The sequence below is a fragment of the Triticum aestivum genome, chromosome 2A, assembly GCF_018294505.1.
Source record: "Triticum aestivum cultivar Chinese Spring chromosome 2A, IWGSC CS RefSeq v2.1, whole genome shotgun sequence".
Classification (NCBI taxonomy): Eukaryota; Viridiplantae; Streptophyta; class Magnoliopsida; order Poales; family Poaceae; genus Triticum; species Triticum aestivum.
In genome coordinates this window covers 645497773-645512734 of record NC_057797.1, presented here as the reverse complement: position 1 = coordinate 645512734, position 14962 = coordinate 645497773, and the positions used below count along the sequence as shown (strand labels likewise).

General features: G+C 49.3%; 1 protein-coding gene across 1 annotated transcript; it reads left to right on the top strand.

The window, feature by feature from the left end:
* Nucleotides 1-12232: 12232 nt before the first annotated feature.
* On the top strand, nucleotides 12233-14757 carry LOC123189969 (cyclin-P4-1). Its single transcript, XM_044602508.1, has 2 exons — nucleotides 12233-12689; nucleotides 14152-14757. The coding sequence occupies exons 1-2, from the start codon at nucleotides 12238-12240 to the stop codon at nucleotides 14453-14455; spliced, it is 756 nt and encodes a 251-aa protein (XP_044458443.1). The 5' UTR covers nucleotides 12233-12237; the 3' UTR covers nucleotides 14456-14757.
* The last annotated feature ends 205 nt before the right edge of the window (nucleotides 14758-14962 follow it).

The following is a 14962-nucleotide window of genomic DNA, read 5'->3' as shown; positions in this document are numbered from 1 at the left end:
TGCTCACGTTGACAGAATTCTTCCAACTCTCCTTTTGATAAATTAGTACCATTATCTGTTATAATGCTATGTGGAAAGCCAAACCGGAATATCACCTTTTTGATGAATTGAACCGCCGTGGCTGCATCACACTTGCTGACTGCCTCTGCCTCCACCCATTTAGTGAATTTATCAACTGCTACTAACAGGTGGGTCCTCTTGTCCTTGGAGCGCTTGAAGGGTCCAACCATATCCAGCCCCCAAGTTGCAAACGGCCACGTAATTGGAATCATCCGCAACTCTTGAGCCGGAACGTGCGCACGGCGGGCAAACTTTTGACATCCATCACATCTTTTGACTAAATCCTCCGCATCAACATGCGCCGTCAACCAGTAAAAACCATGGCAAAAAGCTTTGGCAACCAACGACTTTGAACCGGCGTGGTGACCGCAATCCCCTTCATGAATTTCTCACAAAATCTCACAACCTTCTTGACGAGAAACACATCGCTGAATTGCTCCTGAAACACTGTAACGATGTAACTCCCCGTTGAGTATGGTCATGGACTTGTAACGCCGGATTATCTATCGAGCCAACGTTTCCTCAGCTGGTAACTCGCCCCGGTTCATGTAATCCAGATACGGGATCGTCCAATCCGGTATGGCATGCAGCGCTGCCACCAACTGAGCCTCCGGATCAGGAATAGCCAAATCTTCTTCGGTTGGTATTTTGACTGACGGATTGTGCAATACATCAAGAAAGACATTGGGCGGAACCGGTTTACGTTGGGAACCAAGACGACTTAAAGCATCCGCCGCTTCATTCTTCCGCCGGTCTATATGGTCCACCTGATAACCTTTAAAGTGACCAGCCACTGCGTCTACCTCTCGCCGATATGCAGCCATGAGTGGGTCCTTAGAATCCCAAGTGCCAGACACTTGCTGAGCCACTAGATCTGAATCGCCGAAGCACTTAACCCGGCTCAAATTCACCTCTTTAGCCATCCGAAGACCGTGGAGTAAAGCCTCATATTCAGCTGCATTGTTAGTACAAGGGAACATTAAACGGAGGACATAACAAAACTTGTCACCTCGTGTGGAAGTTAATACGACTCCAGCCCCCGAACCCTCTAACTGTCTGGACCCATCAAAATGAATAGTCCAATATGTATTATCTGGTTTCTCCTCAGGTGCCTGTAACTCCGTCCAATCGTTGATGAAATCCACGAGTGCTTGGGACTTGATCGTCGTGCGGGGTATATATTTGAGCCCGTGAGGTCCAAGCTCAATGGCCCACTTGGCAATCCGGCCAGTTGCCTCTCTGTTTTGAATGATGTCGCCCAGAGGAGCTGAACTGACCACTGCGATAGGATGGCCCAGAAAATAGTGTTTGAGCTTCCCGCTTGCCATAAACACCCCATACACCAGTTTCTGCCAATGTGGATACCTCTGCTTTGACTCAATGAGCACCTCACTGATATAATAAACCGGCCGTTGAACCGGATACTCTTTGCCAGGCTCCTTGTGCTCTACCACAATGGCTATGCTGACAGCCCAGGTATTAGCAGCCACATATAATAATAATGGCTCTTTATCGATCGGTGCTGCCAGCACGGACGGTTCCACTAGCTGCCTCTTCAGATCTTCAAACGCCTTATCGGCTGCCTCACTCTAGACAAAGTTATCTGTTTTCTTGAGCATCTGATATAAGGGGATGGCCTTCTCTCCAAGGCGGCTGATAAACCGGCTCAAGGCTGTAATCCGGCCGGCCAGACGTTGAACATCGTTAATACACGCCGGTTTAGCCAAGGACGTAATTGCTGCAATCTTTTCCGGATTAGCCTCAATGCCTCTGTTTGAAACCAGAAAGGCTAAGAGCTTGCCTGCTGGGACACCAAAAACACACTTCTCCAGATTGAGCATCATCTTGTAGACCCAGAGATTGTCAAAGGTTTCCCGTAGATCATCTATCAATGTCCCTCTTTTCTGGATTTGACCACAATATCATCCACATACACATGAACATTGCGCCCAATTTGCTTATGAAGGCAATTTTGAACACATCGCTGGTAAGTTGCCTCGGCACTCTTGAGTCCAAAGGGCATGGAAACATAGCAGAAGGCTCCAAAGGGAGTTATAAAGGATGTCTTCTCCTGGTCCTTAACTGCCATTTTGATCTGATGATAACCAGAGTAAGCATCCAAAAAACACAAACGGTCACAACCCGCCGTAGCATCAATTATCTGATCAATGCGAGGGAGAGCAAAGGGGTCAGCAGGGCAAGCCTTGTTTAGATCTGTGTAGTCCACACACATGCGCCAAGTGCCGTTTTTCTTAAGAACCAACACCGGATTGGCTAACCACTCTGGATGAAAAACTTCGACAATAAACCCAGCAGCTAACAGACGGGCTACCTCTTCACCTATAGCCTTGCGTCTTTCCTCGTTGAAACGGCGGAGGAACTGTCGGACCGGTTTGAACTTAGGATCAATGTTGAGTGTGTGCTCAGCGAGTTCTCTCGGTACACCTGGCATGTTAGAAGGTTTCCATGCAAAGATGTCCCAATTCTCACGGATGAACTCGATGAGCGCGCTTTCCTATTTGGGATCCAGGTTAGCACTGATGTTGAACTGTTTGGATGAATCGCCAGGGACAAAGTCAACCATCTTAGTGTCTGTAGTTGATTTGAACTTCAATGCCGGATCATGTTCCGTAGTTGGCTTTCTTAAGGAGGTCATGTCTGCCGGATCAACTTGCTCCTTATAGAATTTTAACTCCTCCGTGGCACAAACTGACTAAGCATAAGCCGCATCGCCTTCTTCACACTCCAAAGCAATCTTTCTACTTCCATGTATTATGATAGTCCCCTTATGACTTGGCATTTTAAGCTGTAGGTAAACATAACATGGCCTTGCCATAAACTTAGCATAAACTGGCCGCCCAAATAAGGCGTGGTACAGACTTTTGTTCTTCACCACCTCAAATGTCAATGTTTCTGACCTTGAATCGTAGTCATCTCCAAAAGCTACCTCCAAAGCTATCTTACCAACAGGATATGCAGACTTACCAGGCACCACACCATGAAATACCGTATTCGACGGTTTAAGATCCTTATCTGTCAACCCCATACGGCGGAATGTATCATAATACAAAATATTGATACTACTTCCCCCATCCATGAGCACTTTAGTGAACTTGTATCCCCCAACTTGAGGGGCTACCACCAAGGCCAAATGACCTGGATTATCAACCCGGGGCGGGTGATCCTCTCTACTCCACAAAATAGGTTGCTCCGACCAGCGTAAATACTGAGGTACTGCCAGCTCAACGGAGTTGACTGCCCTTTTGTGAAGCTTCTGATCACGTTTGCACAAACTAGTAGTGAAGACATGATATTGCCCGCTATTCAGCTATTTGGGATTGCTCTGATAACCTGACTGCTGCTGCTGCTGCTGACTCCCCTGATGGTTGTAGCCTCCCTGGTTGCCTTGGTGTCCTTGATTGACGTTTCCGGTTTGATTGCCTGGAAACCCTGAACCGGAACCACCACCTTCGTAACCCGGCCCGTGGAAACCTCCTCCTAAACCACCGGGCGGGCCGCTGTCATTTTGGAACATATTGGAATTCTTGAAATCCCGCATGATATAACAATCTTTCCAGAGATGTGATGCCGGTTTCTCCTTCGATCCATGCTTTGGATAGGTTATTGCCTGATTTAACAAATGCTCCAAGTTATTGCCTAGACCTCCACCCCTCTGGAGCTGCTTGCCTTTACGGAGCTGGCCATTCTCCTGTGCATTGGTATTTGCGACAAAGTCCAAACTACTGTCGGCCTTACGCTTACCAGTATTTCCATGGCCTGCCGGATTATGTTGTTGGCCTATGGCATTGCCGTTGTTCTTACCCTTCTCCGGTTTGTCCTCCTCTGAATCCGGATCCTTGGTATTATCTAAATCGGCATATTTAACCAAAGCGCCCATGAGTGTTGACATGTCGTTGCAGTGACGTTTGAGCCTTCCCAACTTCTGTTTCAACGATTTGAAACAGCAATTGCCCTCTAACGTTAACACTGCGGTGTCCGCATTGATACGATCTGATGAATGCAAAATCGCCGAGACCCGTTTGACCCAATGGGTCATGGACTCCCCTTCTTCTTGGACACAAGCGGCCAGATCTACAATTGACCTTGGCTGCTTACACGTATCCTTGAAGTTCTGGATAAACTGGTGCTTCAGTTCGGCCCATGATCCAACAGAGTTGGTTGGCAAGCTCTTCAACCAAGTGCGAGCTGTTCCTTCCAACATCATGGTGAAATATTTAGCACACACCGCCTCATCCACATCTAACATCTCCAATGCCATCTCATAGCTTTCCACCCACGCCTCTGGCTGCAAATCGGCGGTGTAATTTGGTACCTTACGAGGTCCCTTGAAATCCTTGGGTAGTCGCACATTACGCAAAGCGGGAGTTAAACATGGTAACCCTAAAGAACTGAACATCGCCCCTGGCTCCACGGAGGCGGTGGGGTGAACCGGAGTATGCTGTCGTGCTCCGTGTCGAGCTGTCAACTCGGCCTCTCGACGTGCGCGGCCATGGTCCACAACATCTTGCATATTAGCACCTCCCCCAGCCAGGTTGTTCCCTCATGGCGAATTTCGGCGACGTGCACTACTGGACACGGCCGGTTCGTCCTCCACGTGTGTGCTATAACTCCGGCTTGGACGGGGAGTGGAATGAATCCTCTCACGGCTGTGTGAATATGCTTGCTGTTGATTTAGTGCTGTCTGAAGGAGATCCCTGGCCCGACGCGCTTCCACTGCAACCGGTGACTCACCGTCGGTTGGGAGGGCCGCCAGGCGTGAAGCGGCGGCCACAATGTTGTCCAACGGGTTGGAATAATGCCCGGGCGGCGTTTGTGGTACAACATTGTTCTGGCGAGCCAGGTCCGTCGTGCGCGGCTGAAACGGCGCTCCTGCTCCCGGCGCCCCCGCCCGGTTTAGCATGGGTTGGTTACCAGCTCCTACACCTGGCGTGTTGAAAAGATTCTGCGGCTCATAAACTGACGGGAGACGTGATCGGTACCTTCTTCTCATGACTTCCTCTGAAGCATTCTGATCCAGTCTAATCCGGTAAGCCTGTGCTTCCAACTCGGCCCGCTCCGTAGCCATCCTGGCATTCTCTGCTGCCAGGTCCACTTTAGCCTGGGCTATCTAATCTTTCACTTTTACAATCTCCGCATCGTGCTGATCCCTAGCTGTTGCGTCCACCTCCGCGGACATCAATGTTGCCAGAGCGTCGAACAAATCAGACAAGACTTGGGCTGGAGGTGGCGCCGAGCTTCCTGCCCCTGCTGGTGTGGCCGTCGTTGAACCGAATAGCATTGTTGCGGCGGTAGATGAATGAGGCGCCGATTGTGTGCCAGCCATGAAGATGGCGGCCCGGCTTGGCAGACCGGGGGAATCCAGAATACAGTTGCCCTCGGATCCTCCCTCAATCCGGCCGTCCTGCAACTGGTAAAGTGATTCGATTTCTCCAGAAGACTCGTCATCAGAGCAGACTACGGTTTCTCCATCGGACACCGGTCCTTCCTCGTACCCCGATCTATGGACGACACCTACAAAAACATGCCTTGCCTCGGGCTAAACCGGCGAAGAACTTGCACCCCGAGCCGTTTCGATGATGTCGGTGCAGATGTCCGGCTCGGGGGCCGGTTCGCTGATCTTGCTGATGAAGACGTGAATCCCACCAAAGGGGACCCGGTACCCGTATTCGATTGAATCGGTCCTGGGACCCCATCCTGCGTTGTCGATGTAGAGCTTGTCGCGGCGACTCTTTATCATCCGGTCCACAGCGTATCCCTTGAGTCCATCGAAGCTGCCCTTCAAGAACTCAAAACCATCGTGGGATAGCCCCACGGTGGGCGCCAACAGTGCCCTTATAACCTGGCATCTTGAGCTGTAGATATACATAACACGACCGATCCATGAACTTGGCGTAAGCCGGTCGTCCAAACAGAGCATGATATGGGCTTTTGATCTTAACCACCTCAAAAGTTAACTTCTCCGCCCTGGAATCATATTCATCCCCAAAGGCTACTTCCAGCTCAATCTTACCAACTGGGTATGCCGATTTGCCAGGTACAACACCGTGAAAAACAGTGTTGGATTGCTTAAGACTCTTATCAGTCAACCCCATCCGACGGAACGTCTCATAGTAGAGAATTTTGATGCTACTACCTCCATCCATAAGCACTTTAGTGAATTTATATCCACTGACCCGAGGTGCTACTACCAAGGCTAAGTGACCCGGGTTGTCAACCCGGGGAGGATGATCTTCTCTATTCCACACAATAGGTTGTTTAGACCACCTCAAATAACGTGGTATCGCCGGCTCAACAGCATTGGCAGCCCTCTTATGAAGCTTCTCGTCCCTCTTGCACAAACTAGTGGTAAATACATGGTATTGCCCACTATTAAACTGTTTTGGGTTGCTCTGATATTCGGACGGTTGCTGCTGATTGCCTTGGCCGGGTTGTTGATTGTAACTTCCCTGGTTACCTGTATGGCCTTGACCGTGAAAACCGCTTCCACCTAAACCGGCGCCCGGGCCATGAAAGCCGCCTCCGCCTGAACCCCTGCCAGACCCGTGACCTCCGTCAAATGCGCTTGAATTTTTAAATGCCTTCATGATCGTACAGTCCTTCCATAGATGGGTTGCTGGCTTCTCCCGGGTGTCGTGTCTTGGGAAAGGTTCATTCAATAGTTGCTCGAGGGTGGGACCTGACCTGCCTGACCGAGGGGGTTGCCTACCCCTGTGTCGTTGATTGTTACCCTGTGTATTGGTGTTAGCCACAAATTCGTCAGCCTTACATTTATTACCTCCTTGATTTGCCGGGTTATGCTGGTGACCCTTGCCATTGCCATTCTTCTTTCCCTTCCCTGTTTTCTCCTCATCAGACAAGGGATCCTTAGTATTATCAGAATCAACATACTTAACCAGAGCCGCCATCAACTGGCCCATGTCATTGCAGTCACTCTTGAGTCGCCCCAGCTTCTGTTTCAGAGGTTCAAAATGGCAATTTTTCTCCAACATTAAGACTGCCGATCCAGCATCCATCTTATCAGATGAATGTATTATCTCCTTGACCCGGCGCACCCAATGGGTTGTGGACTCACCTTCCTCTTGTTTTACAATTAGTCAGGTCCATGATTGACATAGGTTGTTTGCATGTGTCCTTGAAGTTCTGAATGAACCGGGCTTTTAACTCCGCCCATAAGCCGATGGAATTGGGGGGCAATCCTTTTAGCCAAGTGCGAGCCGTTCCATCCAACATCATAGTGAAATACTTAGCCATTGCCACGTCGCTGACCTCCAACAACCCCATTGCCATCTCATAACTCTCAATCCAGGCCCCAGGCTGCAAGTCAGCCATGTAGTTAGGCACCTTACGAGGCCCCTTGAAGTCTTTTGGCAAGCGCTCATTACGTATGGCCGGCACCAGGCAAGGGACACCTCCGGTTCTTGTGGCCACTCCTGCCTCAATCGAGGTTGCTGGATAAGCCGGAAAAGTTTGATGAGCCGCTTGCTCCACTGCCAGCTGAACCGCTCGCTCAGCCTCTTGTCGGATCCTCTCCTGATCCGCTAAGTTAAGGGCTCCCGCCTGCACCAGCTCATGTCTGCGTGGTTGGTTGCGGCGCTGAGCGTTGCTTGACATATCAGCTGAGTCCATATGCCTGCTATAGCTCGGGCTCCGGCTCGAGCGAGAGGTTGAATGGATTTTGTCTCGACTGTAAGAGTATGCATCCTGCTATGCCAGAGCTGTCTGAAGAAGCTCCCTCACCCTTCGTGTCTCGATTGCTGTCGGAGAATCACCTTCCATCGGGAGAGCCGCCAAACGAGCCTACACAGCAATGAGGTTTTCCAAAGGATTAGAGAAGTGACCCGGTGGTGTTGACGCATAATGAGGCAGAGCGGTATACATGTGAGGTGGCTCCATGGTCCGCGGCTGAATCGGTGCTCCGGGTGTCATGATCCGATTTGCTTCCGGCGGGTTACTTGGGCCGGCCCCAGGTGTATGGAAAAGGTTCCTGGGATCGAGTGTCAGAGGTAGACGTGATTGAGTTTTCTGATGCCTCCTCCTCATGACCTTGTTTGACGCGTTTAGATCCATCAAGAGCCGAAAAGTCTCTTCTTGAAGCTGCTGAGCACGAGCGTCCAAAGCCGCCCGCTCCGCAGCCATCCTGGCCTCTTTAGTTGCTTAGTTTTCCTTGGCCTGTGCCATCTCTTCGCGCACCCGTGCCACCTCCGCATCATTCTGGACCTTGTCCGCCGGTTCTACCATGGCAGTCAATAGGGTCGTCAGCTTATCCATGAGGTCCATTAGGATCTGAGCCGGGGAGCGCGTGGGGTCTCCTGACTCGGCCGCTGCCGAACCGGTGGCCGTTGCTGCCGCAGCCGTGGAGATCTGCCCGGGCTGGGTGCCTGCCATGAAGACTCCAGCTCGATTCGGCGGCTCAAAGGGGTCCGGAATACTGCTGCCATCGGAACAGCCCCCAAGCATGCCATCCTGCAGCTGATACAACGAGTCCATCTTGCCTGTGGATGACATAGCGTCAGAACAGATGGCCGTCTCACCACCATCCACTGATCCTTCCGAATATTCACCTCCGTGGATGCAGCCCACAAAGACATGTTTTACGGCGGGTCAGGCCTGGGCGGGTCTCGCATGCTGAGCCGTCTCGATGATGTCGGTGCAGATGTCCGGCTCAGGGCCTGATTCGCCGATCCGGCCAATGAAGACATGAATCCCGCCGAAGGGGACCCAGTACCCGTACTCGATTGAGCCGGCCTCAGGGCCCCAGCCTTCGTCGTCGATTAGAGCTTGCCGCGACGACTCTTGGTCATCCGGCCCATAGCGTATCCCTTGAGCCCTTCAAAGTTTCCCTTCAAGAACTCAAATCCACCGTGCGCTGGCCCCATGGTGGGCGCCAACTGTCATGGAATTGTCACGGCAGATGTCCTAGCAAAAGGACTTAGTCATAGGGCCATCACAACTAGGAAGCTTAAATGGGTTAATCGGGACAAAGGACACGAGAGGTTTTATACTAGTTCGGCCCTTACGATGAAGGTAAAAGCCTACGGCTAGTTGTGTTGGAATTGCTGGGGTTTCGATCACCAAGAGGCTGATCCGCCGGCTTGGTTCTCAATCTCTTGTTTCTTGCCCTAATCCGCCACCGGGTCGTCCCCTTATATACAGGGGCTGACGCCTGGCAGCCTACAGAGTCCCAGCCGACTCATAAAGCGTGTCCGGCTCGGTGACTTCTTTTACATGCCTTTCGTTACAAGTCTTTCTTTACATACGGCGGTTTACAATATTGGGCCTTAAGCCGCCTCTGGGCTTAGGCCTTCTATAGGCCTTAATAAACTATCACCTTGAATGTTTATTGGGCTTCCTTTGTGACCCGTCATTGGGACTGATCCGGCCCCTCTTGGGCGGGTCATAACTGATAGCTATATCCCCAACAGTTGGGTTTGGATGATTACCTCAAGATTATGAAGGAATGAAGCAATATTGGAATTTAAGGAGGTGTAATGCAAGAATATGGAACAATAGTAACTCAAAGGATGAGTTAAAGTTGTGCAAGTATTGAAGTGGGCCTATAACCCACAGGCCCAGGAATTAATAAGGATCAAGTACTCCCTGGAAGAAGAAATTTGGAAGAAGTTGTTATTTGATCAACAAACGTTTCTTAGGGGGATACGAAAACTAGAGAGTTGCGATGAACGGTAGATGTTTTGTTCAGCTTACAGAATCAATGGATATATCCGAACCCAGTTTGTCGACAAGACAATTTTTGCAATGCTTGTGAGGATGCCAAGTGTTAGAATGCATGATTCATGGTCTATGTATGAAGTAATGATTCAAGTATGGGATGGATTGGCCCCCATATCTGAGACTTCTATCATGAACTATCATATATTGATGGAGAATCAGAGAGCCCTGAAAACCTTAGAAGAGTGTCGACACGATAAGCCATAAAACCATAGAATGGTAGAACGATGAATCCATGCACATGCAACTGTTGCCAATCGCAGGTTATAGTGAGATTAAACCCAGACCTGTTTCCTGCAGAAACCATAAATTGTTGACCAACATGAGGTTTCGACAGTGGTTTAGTATTGGCGACTAATCGGTTAGCTAAGAAGACCCAGTCTCAGAAGAACCTCGCCAAGATGAAAGGACACAAGATTTGAGAAAAGGCTATGCCCCAAATATAATGATTCAACACAAGAGGAGGCAAAGTATATTTATAAGCTTTAGCAATTGAGTTGTGAACTCACACCTGAAAACAAATACTTGCTCAAGAGAATTTATTAGTAGAAAATGTGATGGAGTGATTATAATGTGATTTCATTTACAGGTTATAGGGTGATCGTAATCTAGCTCAAATTCATTAACTTATGTATACATGCATTTCATTTACAGTTGTATGCTTGCAATAGGAACTTGCACACCATATTTTGTCCCACCCTCCCGTTTCAGTGGGATACTAATGAACATTAAGCGTAATTAAGGCACTCCTTTTACCAAGAACCAAAGAAAAGCATTGAACTTAATGAATACATGTAATCCTCAAGTTACTAGCATTCACTTTGATACCCTGATTATTTTCAGTTTGAGATCTCCAGTTCAGAACAACAACACATGCGTATAACTTGTACGTTGATCCAAACACATTCGGTTCAGATATGAAATCATGACACTTATGCCTTACTGGCAAGCATTAAGCATAGCAAAGTCATATCAACATCAATCTCATAACCTATATGACACCAGTCATCAAACCCAAACAATTACGACAATTATTACATAAATGATCTCATCCAATTCCCATCCGCCACATGTGGCTACAGAGAAACGACTCACACATGAGTGGGGAGATCATGACGGTGATGATGGAGAAGGTGTTATTGATGAATATGAGAAAGAGCCCCCTCTCCGGAGGCCAAATTAGCCTCAAGAAAGCCCTTCGGGAAGAAGTCAGAGAAGGCGGTGGCTCCGCCTCAAAGAAAAATGACCAAAAATTTGTGCCACGGTTTTAGGTTAGGGGGGGGGGGGTATATGTGCGAAATAGGCATGAGAGGCGGTGCCTATGGGTCCCATGCGTTATGCCCTTGCCCATGTCGCATGGTGGCTGTGGGCCACCCCTGGCTAGCCCTTGTGGTTCCGCGGCTTATTTCTTCTATTACTTTCAAAAGAAATCTCAGATCTTTTCTGCATAGAAAATAGCAACATGGAAAATCTGCTGAAAACAACGTAAGTCCTATAGTTTATATTCTAGCTATTCAAGTTAGCGTACAAAACAAATATCAAAGTGTTTAGAAAGGTAAATACATTTGAGACGTTCCATTGGGCTCTTCGGCAAGCTCCATGGCAATGGTATTGGTTGCTCCATAGGCCGAGTGGATGGCGAGAGGCCTGCGGTGAGTGATCCTGGCTATGCTGTCGCCCTTGGTAGCGGCTAAGACCTGATCCAGATTCGGAGTCCTCGGTCGTCGTAGTGGGTCTTCTGGCTTGAGTACCCTCGGCGAGGTGTGCGGGAGGAGCCGAGCAAGAGCTTTGAGCCTTGGGCTGGCGATGGCGATGCTTGCGAGTGTCGTGTCCCTCTTGGGGGACGCTGGTCTCCTCTTTTTGCCAACACTTAGGGTAAAAACCCTTGTCCGTTCCGGTAGACGGTCTTTGCGTCTTGACCCTTTTGGGGAATTCGCCGGTTAGTATGGGTACCTTTCGGTCATGGTAGCATGTTTGGGATGGTTGGGACCTCTAAGAAACAACGCCTTGGTTTCGACAGCTAGTGGTCTCGCCTGTGCCTTTCCTTTACACGTGACATATCCTCTCTTTGTCATTTCTATGTTGATAGATTGACGCTCCTTGATCCGGAGCAAGAGGGCAGAGGGTATTTTTCGACAACAGTTCGATGGTGTTGGTGTGACAAAGTCCAATGATTTCTTCCGAGTGGCGCGTGTTCGCTCGTCGTGAGCGGTCTTGGTTGTGTCTTATGGTGGCCCGGCCTCTCATATGCTTTTTTTTTTGGCGGTGAGACGTCCAATAGTACCCTCGTGGTTATTGTTAACCTACTCGGTTTATTTTGCCGTGTTTTTCTTTGATTAATTTGTATGAGGATTTTCTCAACATCATGGTGTGACGTTTCTCTGCCTTCCTCCCCAACATCCTATATAACGAAATCTTCAACTCTCCATGAAGTCCAGCCGCGAAAACTCACGCGTACACACACACACACACACAGGCGCACAGCATCCAAGGGAGCCGGCGATCGAGATTCGAGAAGCCAGCATGGGCAGTGCTGAGGAGGAGGATCTACCGGCAACGGACATGCCGCGGGTGGTGGGCGTCCTCTCCGCGCTCCTGGAGCGCGTAACGGAGCGCAACGACACGGCAGCGGGGCCGGGAGCGCTGGAACCGGCGTCACGGTCGGCGTTCCGGGCGATGACGAAGCCCGGCATCTCGGTGCGCGCGTACATGGCGCGCATCGCGCGGTTCGCGGGCTGCAGCCCCGCGTGCTTCGTGGTGGGTTACATCTACCTCGACCGCCTCCTGCGCCGCCGCCGCGCCCTCGCCGTGGACTCCTACAGCGTGCACCGCCTCCTCATCACCACCGTGCTCTCCGCCGTCAAGTTCATGGATGACATGTGAGTTCTCGCCTTAACCTCACCCCCTGATCATGAGTATGACTGGCGCCTGTATGGTCGAGTTCCTAGTTTGTTTCAAAGTTATGTGTTCTTGAGGCCAGTTGGTCCTCAGTCTGCTAATGCCCACCTTACAGCAGAGAATTGGATCAGAAACAGGTGAAATTCTCTAGACCAGGCTACTATTTAGGATGACAAAAATAATTTTAGGAAAACTCAATTGGTGTGTAGGCACTGTTCTTATTCCCTTGAATCAAGATGTAGTGCACAGATAGCTTGATTCTCATATAAATTTTGTTCTTTTGTGCTCAAGCTGGGCAGCTTTATCCGCTTGATTTTTTAGGCCAAGCATTATCGCACTCGCAAACTCTTATCTGCTGCTTCTTTACGTGCTTGACAAAAGATCACTGTCAACCAGTTAATAGCTGGGGACCTTAATCAATCTAGCATGTCAAAACAACTTTGGGATTGCAAAGGGGCTGATTAGTCTGCTTCTCTGCCGTTCAAGTTGGTGCTAAACTAACTACTAATCGTGTCAGTGTCGCATGTTCTATAGAGCCACTGTAGACAATTTGTTGAGTTGTTCACAGAAGGCTCTGATGGGATAAGATCGACATCTAATTCCGGAATCCAGATCACGTAGGTTGCATTGGCAGAGAACATTCTTTAAGAAGCAGAACCCAACAACCCCTTCCCTAAATCCCAACAAGTACAGGCAATCGAAGGCTGCACCCACTATCAAAAGAAAATACTATTCCTATCGATTTGCATTTGGAGAATTCGTTATGTCATCTGCCCATGCCAGCACACCAAACACCAAGCAGAGTAGAGTATTATCTGCTCATGAGGTGATGTATGTGGTGTAGGCAAAATTATACCTGCAAACAAAGAGGCAACGGTGGCTCCATCCACTGCTCCTTCCATCCATGTTCCAACCACATTTGCACCTTGGGGGACCCAAGCCAAAGATTTAAGATAGAGGCCCCCCTCCCTTTCAGCAACCTTTTCTCTCTTTTTGGAATTTAATTCACTGTCAAGTACTTGCCATATGATAGGACGGTGGCAACTTGGCCCTTGCTGATGGATGCACACTACCTGTTCCAACTCCCTCTTGCCAGGAGCATCCAGCCCTATCTGTCCTTTTCCTGGAATCATTACCCAATTGATGATTTGTTGCATATTTCTTCCTTGACAGAATCACTATGGTTATTCTTAGTTTGGACGATTTGACATTCTACAGATTTGACTGTTTTTAAGGTGGATTCTGAATAACTGATTTGGTGTGTGTGCCTCTTCGGCCAATTTGGTTTGCCCTGCACTGCACAAATGTTTGGTGGCCTACTGCCACTGCCATTCTTGATTTCTCAAAAAGAAAAAGACTTAACATGATTGGTCCATATGGTCTGAATCCTGATACAAGCACGTATATAACATGTTAACATATGGTGCCTTGCTGATATCCCAGATGCTACAACAACGCCTACTTCGCCAAGGTGGGCGGGATCAGCCTGCCGGAGATGAACTACCTCGAGGTGGACTTCCTCTTCGGCGTCGGCTTCGAGCTCAATGTGTGGCCAGAGACGTTCGGCCACTACTGTGCCATCCTCCAGTCCGAGATGCTCTGCCTGGAGCTGGAGCCGGAGCCCCTTCTTCCCCCTAATGCCGCCGCTCCAGGCAGCGCAATGCATTGCTGCCTCTCTGAAGACGATGGCACTAGCGCCACCACCAGCAGTAGCAGCAGTACTCAGCAGCAGCAGCTGGCTGCGTAGGTGGTTAGAGGCGTATATATACAGTACACTGTGTGAGTGCGTACATGTACAGGGTCATGTTGCTCGTCCGAGCAGAGTACGCGAGCTTCCTCGGTGTGATGTGCTGCTCTTTGGTCCCTCTGGTATATAGCTTGTTTAGGTGACAGAGGTGGACACTGCAAGAGTGCAGACCGACTGTGAGGGAGTTGAATACAAGGTGTGTGATGTGCTCTAGTCCACAAGTGACGTGTATGTTGGATCATTTTTTTCTCTTTGCCACTACATGGGGTGGCATTTAGAATCTCTAGCCCTTCCTTCAAAAAGCTTTAACTCCTTAGAATTAGAAGAATTTCTAGCTCTTCCCCCAAAAAGCTTTATCTCTTTCAGATTTTTCTGTTTTAAGGAGTTAGACTCAGACCACGACCAACCATTTTCCTCCAAATTTTGAGAAGTTACACCTCAAAACACTCATTGTGCTCAAATTTGAGCAGCTCCCACCAATTCTGCTCAAATATTTATGGTTTTAGC

What these genes read in the sequence shown, in the direction of transcription:
- LOC123189969 (XM_044602508.1), top strand. Translation starts at nt 12,238, where the DNA reads ATGAAGTCCAGCCGCGAAAACTCACGCGTACACACACACACACACACA. An exon ending in GTCAAGTTCATGGATGACAT is followed by an intron (nt 12,690 to 14,151) that starts GTGAGTTCTCGC and finishes CTGATATCCCAG; the next exon opens with ATGCTACAACAACGCCTACT.